At 57.3% G+C, this 14,346-nt stretch overlaps 3 protein-coding genes across 3 annotated transcripts; 2 read left to right on the forward strand and 1 right to left on the reverse strand.

The window, feature by feature from the left end:
* Nucleotides 1-300: 300 nt before the first annotated feature.
* On the reverse strand, nucleotides 301-1,886 carry NGA_2033810 (ctf2a like oxidoreductase). The gene has a single exon (XM_005856254.1). The coding sequence runs from the start codon at nucleotides 1,753-1,755 to the stop codon at nucleotides 322-324; it is 1,434 nt and encodes a 477-aa protein (XP_005856316.1). The 5' UTR covers nucleotides 1,756-1,886; the 3' UTR covers nucleotides 301-321.
* Nucleotides 1,887-2,607: 721 nt separating this feature from the next.
* Nucleotides 2,608-3,823, forward strand: NGA_2094910 (uncharacterized protein; the record flags this gene model as incomplete). Its single annotated transcript, XM_005856259.1, has 1 exon — nucleotides 2,608-3,823. A coding segment is annotated over exon 1 (1,101 nt), but the record flags the coding sequence as incomplete, so codon positions are not given.
* Nucleotides 3,824-4,033: 210 nt separating this feature from the next.
* On the forward strand, nucleotides 4,034-5,997 carry NGA_2025410 (uncharacterized protein; the record flags this gene model as incomplete). The annotated part of the gene is made up of 1 exon (XM_005856253.1): nucleotides 4,034-5,997. The coding sequence occupies one exon, from the start codon at nucleotides 4,034-4,036 to the stop codon at nucleotides 5,615-5,617; it is 1,584 nt and encodes a 527-aa protein (XP_005856315.1). The 3' UTR covers nucleotides 5,618-5,997.
* Between the last annotated feature and the right edge of the window lie 8,349 nt (nucleotides 5,998-14,346).

The following is a 14,346-nucleotide window of genomic DNA, read 5'->3' on the forward strand; positions in this document are numbered from 1 at the left end:
CGGCCCACACCTTTGAGAGGCTTCAAATTCTCTTTAAAATGGGCGACCCAGGCGAAATAAGAGGAAGACAACAAGTAGAAATGAGCGTCTTGGCAGTTAACTGTTTCGTGCATGCATGTGATCGGCCTTTCCGTCGCTGTTAAAATAGACATGAAACATGGAAAGCGCAGCAACCAGCCACAGACCCAAATTCGCGACGGCGCCATCCATCATATAACCCATACCGAGGACACCGTGACTCGGTGAGTCGTGCTAAGAATAAATCAAAATTAAACTCGATGATAACCCCAACAACTACGCCGTGACTTTTCTTCTTCTTTATCAGAAATAAAATATCCCAGTTTTTTTCTTGGGTTGAGTTGTTCGAATGGGCTTGGGCGCGAGTGGAGGGTCAAATTTGGTATGTGCCAGAAAGGACCGAGGTTTGAAGACGAGTGGCAAGGCCAGGTTGTCCCTCACGAACGTAACAGGGGCGAAAGGCAGCTGCAATAGAAAGCCAAAGACGAATGATTTAAGAGTCAGATATGAGACCCTGCGGCCGCGCTCTTTCTCAAAGGTACGCAACGCTTGGCTCACTTCTCCCGGACCGGGGTTTCCTCTCTTGAAAGTTGCTGCAAGCTTTTCCCCTAAAACAAGGGCATCCTCCATTCCAGCGGCCCCACCCTGACCCAGGTTGGGCGTCATGGGATGCGCGGCGTCTCCCAACAGCGTCACAGATCCTCGTCCCCAGTTTCCCTGTGGCTTTGGCCAGCGATCTCCAATACTCGTACGCAACACGTCCGTCGGCGGCGTGGCGGCGAGGATCGTCGAGACACCCCACCTTTCATCCCATCCATCGAGCACGCTTCTAGCTTTGGCCAGCAATGCTGCCCCATCGTCCGACTCCCCTCCGCTCTGAGGCCCGTTGTAGGTGACAAACCAGTACAAGTTCGTCTCGGACATCCGGAAAGTGCCCAGCCTGACGCCCGCCCCCCATACCTGGTTTATCACTCCTCTTTCGAACGTGAAGTATGGGCTGGTCTTGGCGCCTTGAGGAAGTTTCGCTACCCCACGAATGGCCTGATATCCTGCATAATTGGCCGCTTTCTCCCCTGGGAACAGTAGCTTATGAACTGTGCTTCCTACACCATCGGCGCCCACCAGGGCCTTGGACGTCATTCTCCTCCCATCCGAAAACTCTGCAAGAATCCCTCCTGACACTTCGTCCTCGCCAAATCCTTCCAAGCCTTTGTTATACATCACGCGTTGCTTGGGGACGATTTGCAACAACTGACGCAACAAGTCACTTCGCAGAACGTATCGAAACTCGTGCGGTCCCCCATCGCATTCCCCGAGGTCAAAACTTGTGAGTTCCCTCCCCTTCATGGCAGTGCCGATCCGTAGGCGGTCACCTTCCCAATTCGACTTTCGCAGCTTCCCTGCCACTCCGAGGTTCTCCAAGCATCGCCACGCGTTCGTCCAGAACCCGATGGCCGTGCCGCCCTCTCGTGGAGAGCTTGCCCTCTCGACCAAGCGATAATCAACTCCACGGCGCTCTAGGTCAGCCGCCAATGCCAATCCTGCAATACCAGCCCCGCAAATCAAAACATCTGTATCCACCTTGGAGCCTACTGATGCCTTTGTCGTCACCATGAGACGTGGGGAAGGCCTATGCATCTGATGCGACATTTGGAAAGCATGCCCTTGAGGTATTGCTATGAGCATAGCCGCGATCCCATATGTCCATAAGACTGATCTTGTCACAAGAAAATCCATGCTGAAGAAATTGAACCGCCTCCTTTTAGCTTAAAGCCGTCGTATTATCCCCGGTTTACGCCTTCCAGGAAGTACCGGTCAGCTTTTGTCGGGAACGCGGCTGACTGTGTCGCAGGTGCCAGTCTCCTTCTTTTTCGTTCCAGAAATATGAGCAAATTTTAGTAGGCAGTGAAACATCCACCTATGATTTTTTGACATTATGTTGTGCAAAACCCAATTCCAAGGCTTGCTAAGAGGTGACATTGAACCCGAGTTGACGGCAAGGTCGGAGTCCGACTCCGCGCTGGGCGTGTCTGTCGCGCCCAAACGGACTCAGCGACGCTCACTGAGCGTGATGACTGTCCTCCTCGTCCTCCTCCTGTCCCTTTTCCCCGCTGTTGCGCTTCCGATCCCAAAGTTCCGTTACTTTGGCAGAACCATCGGCTCTAGCTCTCACATGAGTATCGATATAGCTAATACGGAAGCGAAATCACGCCCAATGGGTGGTTCACGGCTCCTGGTGATGACAGCCTTGTGAGGGCCCCTATTTCGCGCAAAAATGGTCCACCTTGAGCGACAGTGAGGACTCGCACACAGCAAGCAGGGCATTCTGACTAGGAAAGTCGACGATGGCAGGCGGGACGCGTGTCTTGTCCAACGGGGCTTTGTTTCTTCTCTCGTTGGCCACACACGCGTCCAGGAATAGTTTGACGTTGAGTGGAAATCTTTCGTGGTGCGATGGTTTGTGTACTGCGTTGTAACCCTAGAACTGTATCGACAGCGTCCGACACTCTCCGTGCATCAGCATTTGATACATGACTCAATGAGAAAACGTGTTCCCCATGTTTTTTCACGAACATTATCTATCTATGGCAGGTCCATTCAGGCAATTCCATTACGTTGTATACACGAGCAACTGTGAGCATCTGGCGTAGGCAAGTGACCTTTAACGCTGACAACATCTGCTCCTCGCAGCCTGCATTTCCAAATGGAGACACCACCGCAGACACTACCACCATCACCTCTTGGAAATCGGCATTCTCCGGAGCCAAGCAGGCCACAGGCTACGTCGAGGATAAGAAGGCGTTCACACAGTATAAGTGGCTGTGGAGGGGCGGTAATAGCGGAGTGGTGGCGACTTATGCTGCTGTCCTCTTCGGCAGCAACCGCGGCTGCAGCTGCCACGGCGGCCTTTATCGGAAGCGGGGGTGCCACCCCAACTTCCGTGGGCGGCGCCGTACCCACAGCGTGGTGGGTATCCACTCAACAGCAACAACAGCTTAATCGCCAGTCGCAACTTCACAATTCGTGGTGTGCCGTCTCCAGTACGTCTCGTCTCGCAACCGCAACGGGAGGATGGGACTCATCAGCTGCTCCCCTGAGGGGTCGACGCGGGTGGGACGGCATGATGGGGGCACCGGATAAAGAGGAGGTTTTATTGCGGGCAGCATCTCCTGTCAGGGGTATGTCCGAGAAGCCGCAGGCTCGGTGGCAAGGTGAGGGGCCTGATGGTAGGGAAGAGGAGGGGCAAGACAGAGCGGGCAACGTGGGCTCGTCGTGGATGGAGGCATTGAGGTTGGAGAAAGGCGCCCTACGGCGGAATCATCGCTTTGAGGTGACCATACGAAAACCGCTGGGAATTTTCATGTCGGAAGGGGAGGCAGACGTGGGCGCCCCCACCATTTCGGAGGTACGGCTAGGTAGCAACGCGGATAAGGCTGGTCTGCGCGTCGGGGACCGAATAGTGGCAGCCTCTGCCACAGTGGGAAACAAGCTGTGGACCAAAACGACGCTGGTGGGTGTAGAATCAGCCATCAACTCGCGTTTCCGCTTTTCCGACGACATCACCTTCTGCGTGGAAAGGACCCTGGCGCAGGACGCGGGCGACGACAGTATCGCGAGTCGGCAAGTCGAGGTGTTCGAGGTAGAGTTGGAGAGGCCGGTGCCGTTGGAGTTGATGCAAGAGAATGCAGAAGGCGGCGTCTTTGTTCGACGTGTGCTGAAAGCGGACTGCGAGGCCCTGCGGCGCATCCAGCCGTACGATCGAGTCGTCGCCGTCTCGGCGTCCCTGGGAGACCGCATGTGGCGGACGAACTCTCTGGACGGTGTCCTCTCGGCGCTCTGCACCCGCATCGGCAGCAAGGTTCGCTTGCAGTTCGAGCGCAGCCCAGAGGTCGCTCGTCTGATCGCGCGTGGTGCCGGCAACCCTGGTGTTGGGGTAGCTGATCTGGTACCACCGCTCCCTCCTCGCCCCTCTATGGCCGCTGCCTCCTTGCTCTCCCCGTCATCCACGGCTGACCTGGTAGCGAAGGGGGAAATGCTGCTCATGGGGGAACCACGCGTGCACGCCGTCCTGTCCCAGATGGCCGGAGCCCTCCGAGCGCGAGACCCGGACCTTGCGATCTCGATCTTTAAGTTGGCCGTGGAGCGGGGACTGACCCCGGACGCCCACTGCTGCTCGTCATTGATCAAGGCGTATGGGATGAAGAAGCAGGCTGACAAGGCGCTGGAGGTGGTGAGAATGATGCTGGAACTGGGGGTAGCTCCCGATCTGGTGACGCTGAACGCTGCCATGGACGCCTGTGAGAAGGGAAAGCGGCCCGAGGAGGTTCTCAGGCTCTTTCGGGAGGAAGTGCCCAGGCATGGACTGGTGCCTGACATCTTCAGCTACACGGTGCTGGTGAACATGTATGGGAAGCGAGGGGAGCTGGCTGAGGCCTTGGCGCTGTTTGAAGAGGCGGTCGCCTGCGGTTTAGAGCCCGAGCTCCCTGCCTACACCGCCATCATCAAGGCGGCAGTGAAAAAAGACGACATGGGGACTGCACTTGCCCTGCTGCGACGCGTATTTGACAGCGGCTTGAGCCCGGACGCGCGTCTGTACAACACCCTGCTATGGGGTCACACGAAGCGCCTGGAGTGGTCCAAGGCGATGCAGATTTTGAGGCTCATGGAGGCGAAGGGCTTGGTGCCCGACCGGCTGACCTACAGCTACCTGCTCTCCTGTCTCGTCGACTGCAACCAATTGGAGGTGGCACAATCTTTGTGGCGCGAGATGCGGGACAAGGGCCACGTCAAGCCGAACCTGGAGTTGTACAGCCTGGCTGTCGACATGTTCGCCAAAGCCGGAGATACTACTCAAGCCGTGACCATCTTCAAAGAAATGCGCCGCAACCGTGTGCAGCCAAATCTTGTCACGTACACCGCCCTCATGGAAGCCTTTGTCCGCGCAGGCTACCCCATGGCCGCTCTGTCCATCTCCGACGAGATGCGGCGGAAGCCCGGCCTGGCCCGTGATGTGACGAGCTGCGTATGGCGTCTCAAATGCTTCGTGGAACTAGGGGATCTGGAGGGAATCGAAAACTTGATCCAGGAAATGCAAGACAGTGGCATTCATCTAAATGTGGTCGTCTACAATCAATATCTGCGAGGCGCGATGCGAAGCGGGCGGTATGAGCTTGCTCTGCAAATACTTTCCGCCCTATTTGAGAAGAGGCTCCTTCCAAACCTGGAGACTCATCAATGCCTGCTCGAAATGCCCACTCCGAGTACCGGAGGAGCAGTCAGCGGTCTCGCCCACGGTGATGGTGTCGAAAGTCAGATGGAGGAGGCACGGGAGCAACTTGTCATGTTTTACCATGCGGCCTTGAAATTACTCGCGGAACAGAAAGTTCGGGCTCGGGTTAACCTTTACGTGGCGTGTCTGCATGCCTGTTTGCGTACTGATCGACTTGATCTGGCAGCTGAAGTGATGGCATTGCGGCGGGCCAACACTTTGCAGATCTTTCAGCTGTTCAAAAAGCACGAGGAGAAGGTCCACAGGTGGGAACGGAAAATCGACCGGGAGCTGGACGCCCGGTTTTATTCAAATAAGAACCTGGTGTAAAACATTGAGATTTCTCTTCTGGAGGAAATTCTTTGGAGGAAATTCTTTCAGAGACATTTGAAAAAGAGAAGACATGCAAGTGAATGAGGCTTGAAATTTAGGGAGTAAAGAAACCGACGATGAAAAGCATTAATGCACGCTGTGGGGTCGAAGGAGGTAAGATTATCTGCAGGGTCCAATAATTTGCTAGAAAGCTGCAGCGCAACCGCTGCAGGCCAACCGAGACCACTTTCGATTCCATGTATGTTTGTTGGTGGTCGAGATGGTTCGTTATGCGACACGTGGCGAGAAGAAAGCTGCATGCTATAGATTAGGTCGAATTTTTTTGTAAAATTAAGCTTGAGCTTTTTAAAAGATAAGCAAATGACAAGTATCAAACACGAAGACGTCGATTCTTTGAGTTTAGGGTGGTGTCCTCGCTTGCAAAGTCCAATCCTCCAATATCGTACTTTGCCCTCAGTCCTTTGTGTGGCTCAGATACTTTTAACAGCGGACCTGCGACCAGCGGAGGGTCACTTATAATACGCTACAAGAAGCTGTACACTGTGCCAGCATGTCCCTTTCCTGCAATCACGGATGAAAGGTCTGCTAGCATTCATCGCACTTAGCTGACGGGAATACCCCACTCCTCGCACACGTCTTGCATATTGTACAGCACGATGTGCGGAAAGTGCTCCAGCGCCATCGTAGACGAGACGTAGATCTCACTCAGGTCCTCCGGAAGCGCCCACACGGGCGTGTAGCACTGTTTGTACCACCTCCCCAAGAGACCCCCACACCTTTCACGCTCCACCCGGTGAGACTTGACGAGGTGAACAATGCGCCCGGCGGGGATCAACCGCACTTGGACCATACGCCGATCCACTCGTCGCATCTGCTCTTCGTACGCCTGCAATTGCGTCAAGAATTCGGAAGGCGGCACGTCCTGGGACGAGTAAAGGAGCCGGTCGACCGCTGCCCGCGAGTCCTTCTCCATCATGCTCCGGAGCACGGTGTTCTTGTTCGCACGGCACCGGGCAAGCAGACGGAGGATGTCATCGCGAAGTCCGCGGACGGCGTCGAGGGTAAGTCGAGGAACCAAGTCACGGCCCAGGACGAAAGTGAGCGTGAAGGCCTTGGTGTACTCGGCCAAGCCGGGAGATAGGAGGCCCCCGGGGGTGCAGTAAGCGAGGCAGCGGAGGTCCGGGAAGTCGCGGCGAAGCATAAGGGAGAGAAAAACCGCCGCACCCGCCCCGAGGGAATGGCCGACTATGCGCAAGCTGTATCCCTTACTGGATTTGGTCAAGGGCGTGTGGGGTCCGGCAGGAGGGGAGTCGCCGTGGTCCCGCTGGATAAGCCGCTGTAGGATTCGGTGCTTGCACAGGTCTTTCGCGATGCAGTCAGCGGCGTTGGCCATGCCAACATGCCCGTACTCTCCATCTCCAGGAAACCCCCAAGCTTTCCCCATCGCGTCAAGGGGCCCGGGCTCCGCGTGCGCATCGTTGAGAAGGTCTTCCAAGGACAGGGTGCCTCGGATGGCCACCACCACGCACTGCCACTTGTGATCAACAAAGATGCCGTACGGACGCTCATACAGCGTGTTGATAAATGTCGCGTAGGCCAACTCACAGCCCTCTCGCCCGTTTAACCACTCCCAGAGTCCTGCCTCGTGACCTCGGAGCCAGTTGTCCCCCAAGACGGCCCCAAGGTCCCCGTGCACGCGCGAGCGAGGACCTTTGGGCATGCGGAAGAGTCTTCGGGCGCTGAGCGCTGGAAGTGCGAGGCAAGGCGTCTTGGCGTAGGTGAACATCATCCAAGAGTACATAGCCAGGGCGTAGGCCTCGAAGTGCGTGCCTTCCTCCAGCACTTGCCGGTCCCCGGGGTCGTCGCGAGACAGAGCGTGCTTCACCAGGTAATGCCCGCACTGGAAGCGAACGCGCGGGTGCACCCCTGGCGTCACAGTGCTTGTCCCAGACGCCCCCATTCCCTTTGAATCAGAGGTACTGGAGGCGACGTCGGCGGCGGCGGCGGCGGCGGACCCTCCCTCTTCCAGTTGCTCTCTTAGGAAGCGCTCCTCCGCCTCCAACAGCTCCGTTCCGCGCCTCGACACCATCTCGTGCTCTTGCGCCTTCTGTACGTGTCGAAGCAGGACGAACCCGGCCAGGATGTCGGAGGGCAGCACGTCCAGGAAGCCCTCGGAGTGGAAGATGTCCGCCATGACGCGCGCCACCACCTCCATGTCCCCGATGTCGCCCCCCTCCGGCCCGCTCGCGCCCGCCGCGCTCGAAAAGAGGTGGCAGGTCGTGTACCGCAAGCACGTGCACAGAAAGCTACACCGACCGCGCCAACGATCCTCAGCAGCGGAATAGGAGGCCAGAGACTCGTGCTGCTCGAAGTGGTGCACCGCCTGCTCGGCCTCCTCGCCGACGGGCTCCCCCACCAGGGTCGCGCAGCAGCAAGCTTTCATGGAAACATCCGCAAGCTGTGAAATGACTATGAGGGCCACGATGAGATCTACGCGATTTTGAAGGCTTATGGTGTCGCACATGACCAATGCCTTGGGGTTGGAGAGGATGACCAATCCTACCAAGGCAACCACGAGCTGCACACCTCCGAGACAAGTATGCAATGCGACCAGCGGACCCACGGCCTTCCGGGCCTGCGTATGCACAATAGAACCACGTTGTGATACTGCAACAATTGCCAGTTCCACCAGCACCGTGGCTAGAAAGAGGGTGATTGAGAGCCCAACAAAAGTATCGACAATGCCGGGGCGCGAGCAGGACTGCAACAAGTACTGCAAGTGCAAGAAAAGACCTAGCACCACCGCCGACCACACTAGCCTACCCACTGCCATACAGAAAGCTGGCACGGTTACCGCGTCGCTGGCAATATGGTAATGCCGTCCCATAAGTTCCATTCGGGGCATGGCTAATTGAATTCAAGGAGGTTTGAGGCGGGTAGAAACCAGAAGCAAGTTTTTTTGGGGTCAATTCCCGTCACTCTCCACTTTTTCTTTCCCTTATTGAGGTTGAAGACGCAGCAAACTGCTCTGAGCGCCCTGTGATTTGTGATTTACTCAAAGTCAGGACGAGTGTTGCAAGACGGGGATAGAAGTAGACCGCTCCCGTGCCAAGTTCTATGCTCTCGGCGAGCCTCGCGACAAAAGCCCTGTCGGCGGTCTCACCACCCGCGGAAGCCGACGCGCGACGAGTGTGCTCCGGGCACTTCAAAGGCAGTGCAGGAATGCGTGTCCTTGGGGTCGTTTGGAGGTGCCCCCGTTGAGTGAATGTAAAGTGGCAGAGGTGGAAGGAAACGTGGGTGGTGCGTGTTCCAAGCAAAGGGGGCGGCGGGGAGGCGACAGGGCCTTGCACTCTGGCAGGCGTGACGATGAAACGCTAACCATAAGAGACCACGCAGTGCACGCAGGTATATGGCGGACGAGGAGGACTGGGGCCCTGCCCCACTGCCAGACTTTAATCGACTTCGGCTTGGTGGACGGGTAAGTAGACAAGCACGTACGGGGGAAAGGTAGGGGACGCAAAGCAATGACGCTTCCACGCTGAGAGCCAACCTTTCCCGCACACAGGGCGCACCTGCTACTAGCGCTAATGTAACACCGTCCGAAGCTGCAGGGATAGCTGGAAAGGGCCTGTCTTCGGCGGGCATCGTGGCAGTGACGACGGTCGAGCGTGACGCTGCCATCGATCCAATTTTGACGGGGGCAATGGACAATCCGAGGGAGCGCGTAAATGTGCTCAGATACGAGGATGCCATGGTACAATTTATGAAGGCCGGTACGAAACAGCAGCAGCTGGAGTTGTCCCCGAACTCATCTTACCACCGGCTCGTCTTGTATCGCCTCGCCCATCGTTTCGGCCTGCACGGGGCCGCGGAGGGAGAGGTAGGGGCCGACGCGGGCGGGAACCGGAGCGTCAAATTTTTCAAGACACCACAGAGCAGCATTCCCCATCTCTTACTCATCGACACGTGTGGAAAAGAGGGGGTGAACGGGAGTGGCGAAGGAAGCGGCAGCGGGAGTGCCAAAGCCCCCGTAATGAGGCTTATGCAGCGCCGGCGGACGCCCGGGGGAGACTCAGAAGCGAAGGAAGGAGCGGTGCGGGGCAAGGGTTCCGGCGAGGAGAAGACATCCAGTACGGTGAACGGGGCTAGAAGCGTGATCGACAGAGAGAAGGCCTACGCGGAGGCCAGGGCCCGGATTTTTGGCTCCTCCTCGAGCACGACCGCCTCCACCAGCTCCCCTTCGCCCACCAGACCTCTAGATAGCAAGGGGAAGACAGCCAACCCTTCGAACGGAGCCAAGCTCGGGCTCGGCAGGACATCACGGGCAGGGTCGCCTGCGGCGGACGGCCTTTCCACCCCCCCGCCCTCCGCGGGCCCCGGGCTCCTGGAGGAGGGGGCGCGGTCGAGTCTCGAGGAGGAAGCGAGGAAACCGAGAGGAGGGGCGGGGGAGCAGGAGGAGAAATGCAACGGCGGGAAAATGGAGTGGGGCGAGAGCAAGGTCTTGTGGCGAAACCGGGAGGCAGAGCGCTACGACCCGGACTTCGTGCGACACCGGCCACCTAGGGGATTGGGCGGGGGGGACCCCTACGGCCCTGGAGGGAGGGGGGCGGTGTACGGTGTCCCTCCGCAGCCCCCCTACGGCGCGATGCCTGGCATGACTATTCCTTCCAACCCTGCCCTGGCGGCGTACCCCCCGGCTTCCTACGCACAGCCGCACCTGCAGATGCAGCTGGAGCAGCACCAATGGGCCGCCTATCACCAGCACCCACAGGCGCACCACCAGGGAGCTTTCTTGGCCGCCCATCATCCCCCCCACGCCTACTATAACGACCCTCGGTATGCGTCACAGTCTCCACATCCCTACCAGCGAGGGGGGGGGGGGCAGGGGCCGGGGGAGAGCCGATCCATCCTTGAGGGGGCCCTCTCCGCCGCCCCTCTCGCGCGCATTGAGCGAGGGGAGCGATGTAGACCTAAGACAGAGAGAAGATGAATTTCCCCGCTGAGTAGATAGGTAAATCTAGGAAAATTAAGGAGTTCAGAGGCTGAAAGCCGAATTCTTAAAGAAATCGAGACACGAGACGTCAAGGGTCATGCCACATCCGTGGCCTTCACGCTTTCCGTTGCTGTGGCTGGATTTACACATTTTCTTTGTGCTACCTTCAAAAATATATCTGCTGTGCATCCTGTAGGGTCTGCTCTACGGGGCAGATGAAGCACTTGAACCGGTGCTGACCCTGACTGGCTCGGCCGCCCGCGGTCTGCGGCTTCAGAAGCCGATTCAGGCTGTTGCGACATATCACGTGGCCGCATTTGAGCACCATGGGCGGATTTGCGCGACTGGCTTGCTCCCGCGTCACGGGGCAGGAGAAGACGCTGTGGAATCGCAAAGAGGAGTCCCGGCCCCACTCGATGCCTCCCGGGAGCTCCTCGAGGGCCTCCCAGTCGCCCTTGCTGTTCAGCACCACTTGTCGCATCTTCGCCAGAGGCCCCATCGCGTGCAGGCTGGCACGATAGCAGACGCTGAGCGAGCTCTCGACCGGCAGGCCCAGCATGCGGCAGCCCTCCGTGTGCAGCGCCTCCATGGCGTCCGCCCATAGCCTGGGGGCCAGGTACCGCTTGTAGGGGGACCTGTCCAAGCGGCCCGCGTAGAGCAAGCTTCCCATCAGTTTCCGCACCTCCTCTGCGTTCCCTCCCCCCTCCACTGCAAAGGGCGCTAGATGCTCTCGTGCAAAGGATATGGCCAAGTCGTCCTGGTGCGTCGAGGCCTCCCCTTCACAGCCCAAGGGGGTTTCCTCCTCCTCCTCCTTCGCGTCCTCCTCCGCCCTTTTACCTTGTGATCCGTCCCCTGCTACCAGCTTTACGAACTGCAAGCGCGCGAGCTTGAACTCCAAGTTACTCCCCACATGCTTCAAACCCTCTCGGTGCTCCGCCGCCCATGCCCGGGCGGGGCCCAAGTCCCTTTTCTTGCTGGCGGCGGCAATCACCTCGTGGACCCGCGCCAAAGCCTCATGGGCCTGCAAATTCAGGGCTGAAGAGCAGAGTCCCGCCTCCTGCACCAACTTGACCGCAGTGCGCGTCCTGCCCCGGCGGTAAAGGTGCTGACCCACCATCTGGTCGACGAGACCCCGGTCCTCTTTACGAAGCGGACGGCACATGAAGACGGGGGGCGTCGCGTCTAGGAACACGCGGTCCACGCTTTTAGTCATCTTTGATAGGGCGGCATGGTACGTCTTATGTTGCTGGACAAGCTGAGGCATGATATCTTCCAATGAACTATGAGGAACTTGAGGCGTCGTCGGCTCTCCCAAGCTGTCTTCAAGTGCAGCGCCTACACTGTTCACCAGCCGCAGCATAATTTCAGTATTCTGACGCTGCTTCTCTCTCAAGCGCGTCAACTCTGTAAGTAGGCTGTCACACATGGTGGTCTGGCTACGATTACTGAATCCGCGCTCTGAGTCGCTCTAGGAGGTGCGCGTTTTTATTGAGGGTGCCGAGATCGCCCTGCTGGCAATGCTAGCGTAATTTTCCTATATGTAGGAAAAGCAGCCAACAGAGATGCAAATAAAGGTATTAGATTTTTATGTTCATGCAAATTAAGGTATGGGAGCAGTCAAGGACAAAGAGCAGCCGTAAATTTTGCGACAAGACAGCCCTGTCACGGTCGGAAGTAATGGGGAGAGACGGAGAGCTTTTGTCCCATGGGGCGTGCCCCGGTATACCATGGCTTTCGATATCTCGGTCTCACAGATGGTGCCTGACAACTCACAAATAGGCCTCTGCATTACGTATAGTCGCTTGCCAGAGGGCTGACGGTGCAGATTATGAAAGCACGCACAGCAGGTTAGACCGTCCCGACCTCCCCTCTACTTCTCGAGTTCTCCTCGGCGTCTTTCCTTACTTAGGAAACAATAGAAATATTTAGAAATGCTCGGAAGCGCGGCGAGTGGAGTAGCGAATGATGCCAAACGGACTTCAAATCACACGAGCAGCAAGGTCTCGGGGGCTGGAGGCGGGAACCCCTTAGAGTTAGCCAAAAGACTAGTCCGGGCTGTTGCCCGGGCGTTCTACGCGGACGACACGGTGGTGGTGTTAGATGCCTTGCTGCGGGACCGGCATGTCAAGGACACGGATATCGACACTCGCTTGGGGGTGGGGGCCAAACAAGCGCGGCGACTGCTCACAGAACTTCTAGAGGAGCGTTTGATCAAGACGGAAGACATCGTGGATGAGCTGACGGGCAAACGGGAACTGTTTTACTACATCGATTTCTCTCACTTTACCAATGTTGTGCGATACCGGATTCACCTCATGCAGGGGGAACTGGAGCGGATGGAACGTGAAGCCAACGACAATCAAACCTACGAGTGTCCGGTGTGCGGTCGTGCCTTGCCGCTCTTGGAGGTTCAGCCCCTGCGCAACAAGCGGTACGGCTTCTGTTGCCCCACTTGCTGTTCAAGCGAGCTACATGCCACGTGTGAAGGCTCCCAGTGGCAGCTAAGGCCGAAAACTGGCGTCACGGGTTTTGAGGAAGTACAGGCGCTAAAAGAAAAGATGCGTGCACAAATGTATGGCGCGGCATCGGAGACAAGCGCCGCGCTCCACGACGGCATATATAATCTTCTGTCAGCGCTGGAGCACAAGCCGCTGCCGAGCAATCTTCCGAGTGAGCTTATCGCAGTCGGCGTAGGCGGCCTCCCGGCTGGAGGAACAGAGCTTCAACGGCGGCGACGGGAGGGAGCGGGAGGAGGGACAGGAGGTCATGCAGGAGGGAGCTCAATAGGTATTTTTGAGGACCTTGCGGCGTCCACTCGAGACGGCGGCATACAGGCGGACGAGGAGACCGGCGAGACGACGCCCAGCCTTGTCCGGCCTGCGCGTGCTCAGCCCTCCTTTCTGCAGGGCAGCCGAGTCATCAAGGAGGTCGCCGACCCTTTGCAACACGAGACGAGGAAACCGCAGGCCACTGGAAATGAGGTGGCCGATGGACTTTTCATGCACAAAGTCGAGGAAGAAGCTAAGCACGTTGACGTGTATCGTCAAGCATATGCCGAAGCCTTCAAACGCGGTGTTGGGGTCGAAACCATCGAAAAGAGTATTAAAGTAGAGAGAGACGATGGTGGCCTCGATGGGAGTGAAGGGATCGAGGCGGTGGAGGAGGAGGACGTTGACTGGGAGGAGGGCGAGTGAGCGAGGGCTCGGAGGGGAAGTCTCTTTACGCGCCCGGAAGGCGTGCGTGGTAAACACAAAAAATTTTGATGCAAATCAACAAGATACCTGCAAATCGTGAACAATGGCTTAAAACGAATCTTTCAATGTTGTCGTGCATTTGCCCTCCTCGTCTTTCCCGCGCCTACCGCTGCTGATAGTGGATCGTGATCACGATGCCGTCCATGTCCATATCTGCCACGCATGCGTAAACTTACCATGCCATTCTTACATTAGTCACCCGACAGAAAAAAAATGAAATCAATATCAAGCTCCATTACGATTATAACATATTTCGTGCTTTTCTGGCTTTCGGTGCACACCGAAGCTTTTATGAGCGGTCTCAAACAATCTGGGTCGCCCGCTAGTAAGCTGAGTGTCTCGTTTTTCAATGCCGGTAATGACAAAAAAGTCGGCGGCAACAAAGGGGTCCTCGTGGTTGGCGCAACGGGAAAGACTGGAAAGCGAATTGTAGAGGTGCTCCTTAAAAAGGGCAGAAAGGTGACTGCAGGAGTGCGTGA

Source organism: Nannochloropsis gaditana, assembly GCF_000240725.1.
Source record: "Nannochloropsis gaditana CCMP526 unplaced genomic scaffold scaffold015, whole genome shotgun sequence".
NCBI classification, from domain to species: Eukaryota; class Eustigmatophyceae; order Eustigmatales; family Monodopsidaceae; genus Microchloropsis; species Microchloropsis gaditana.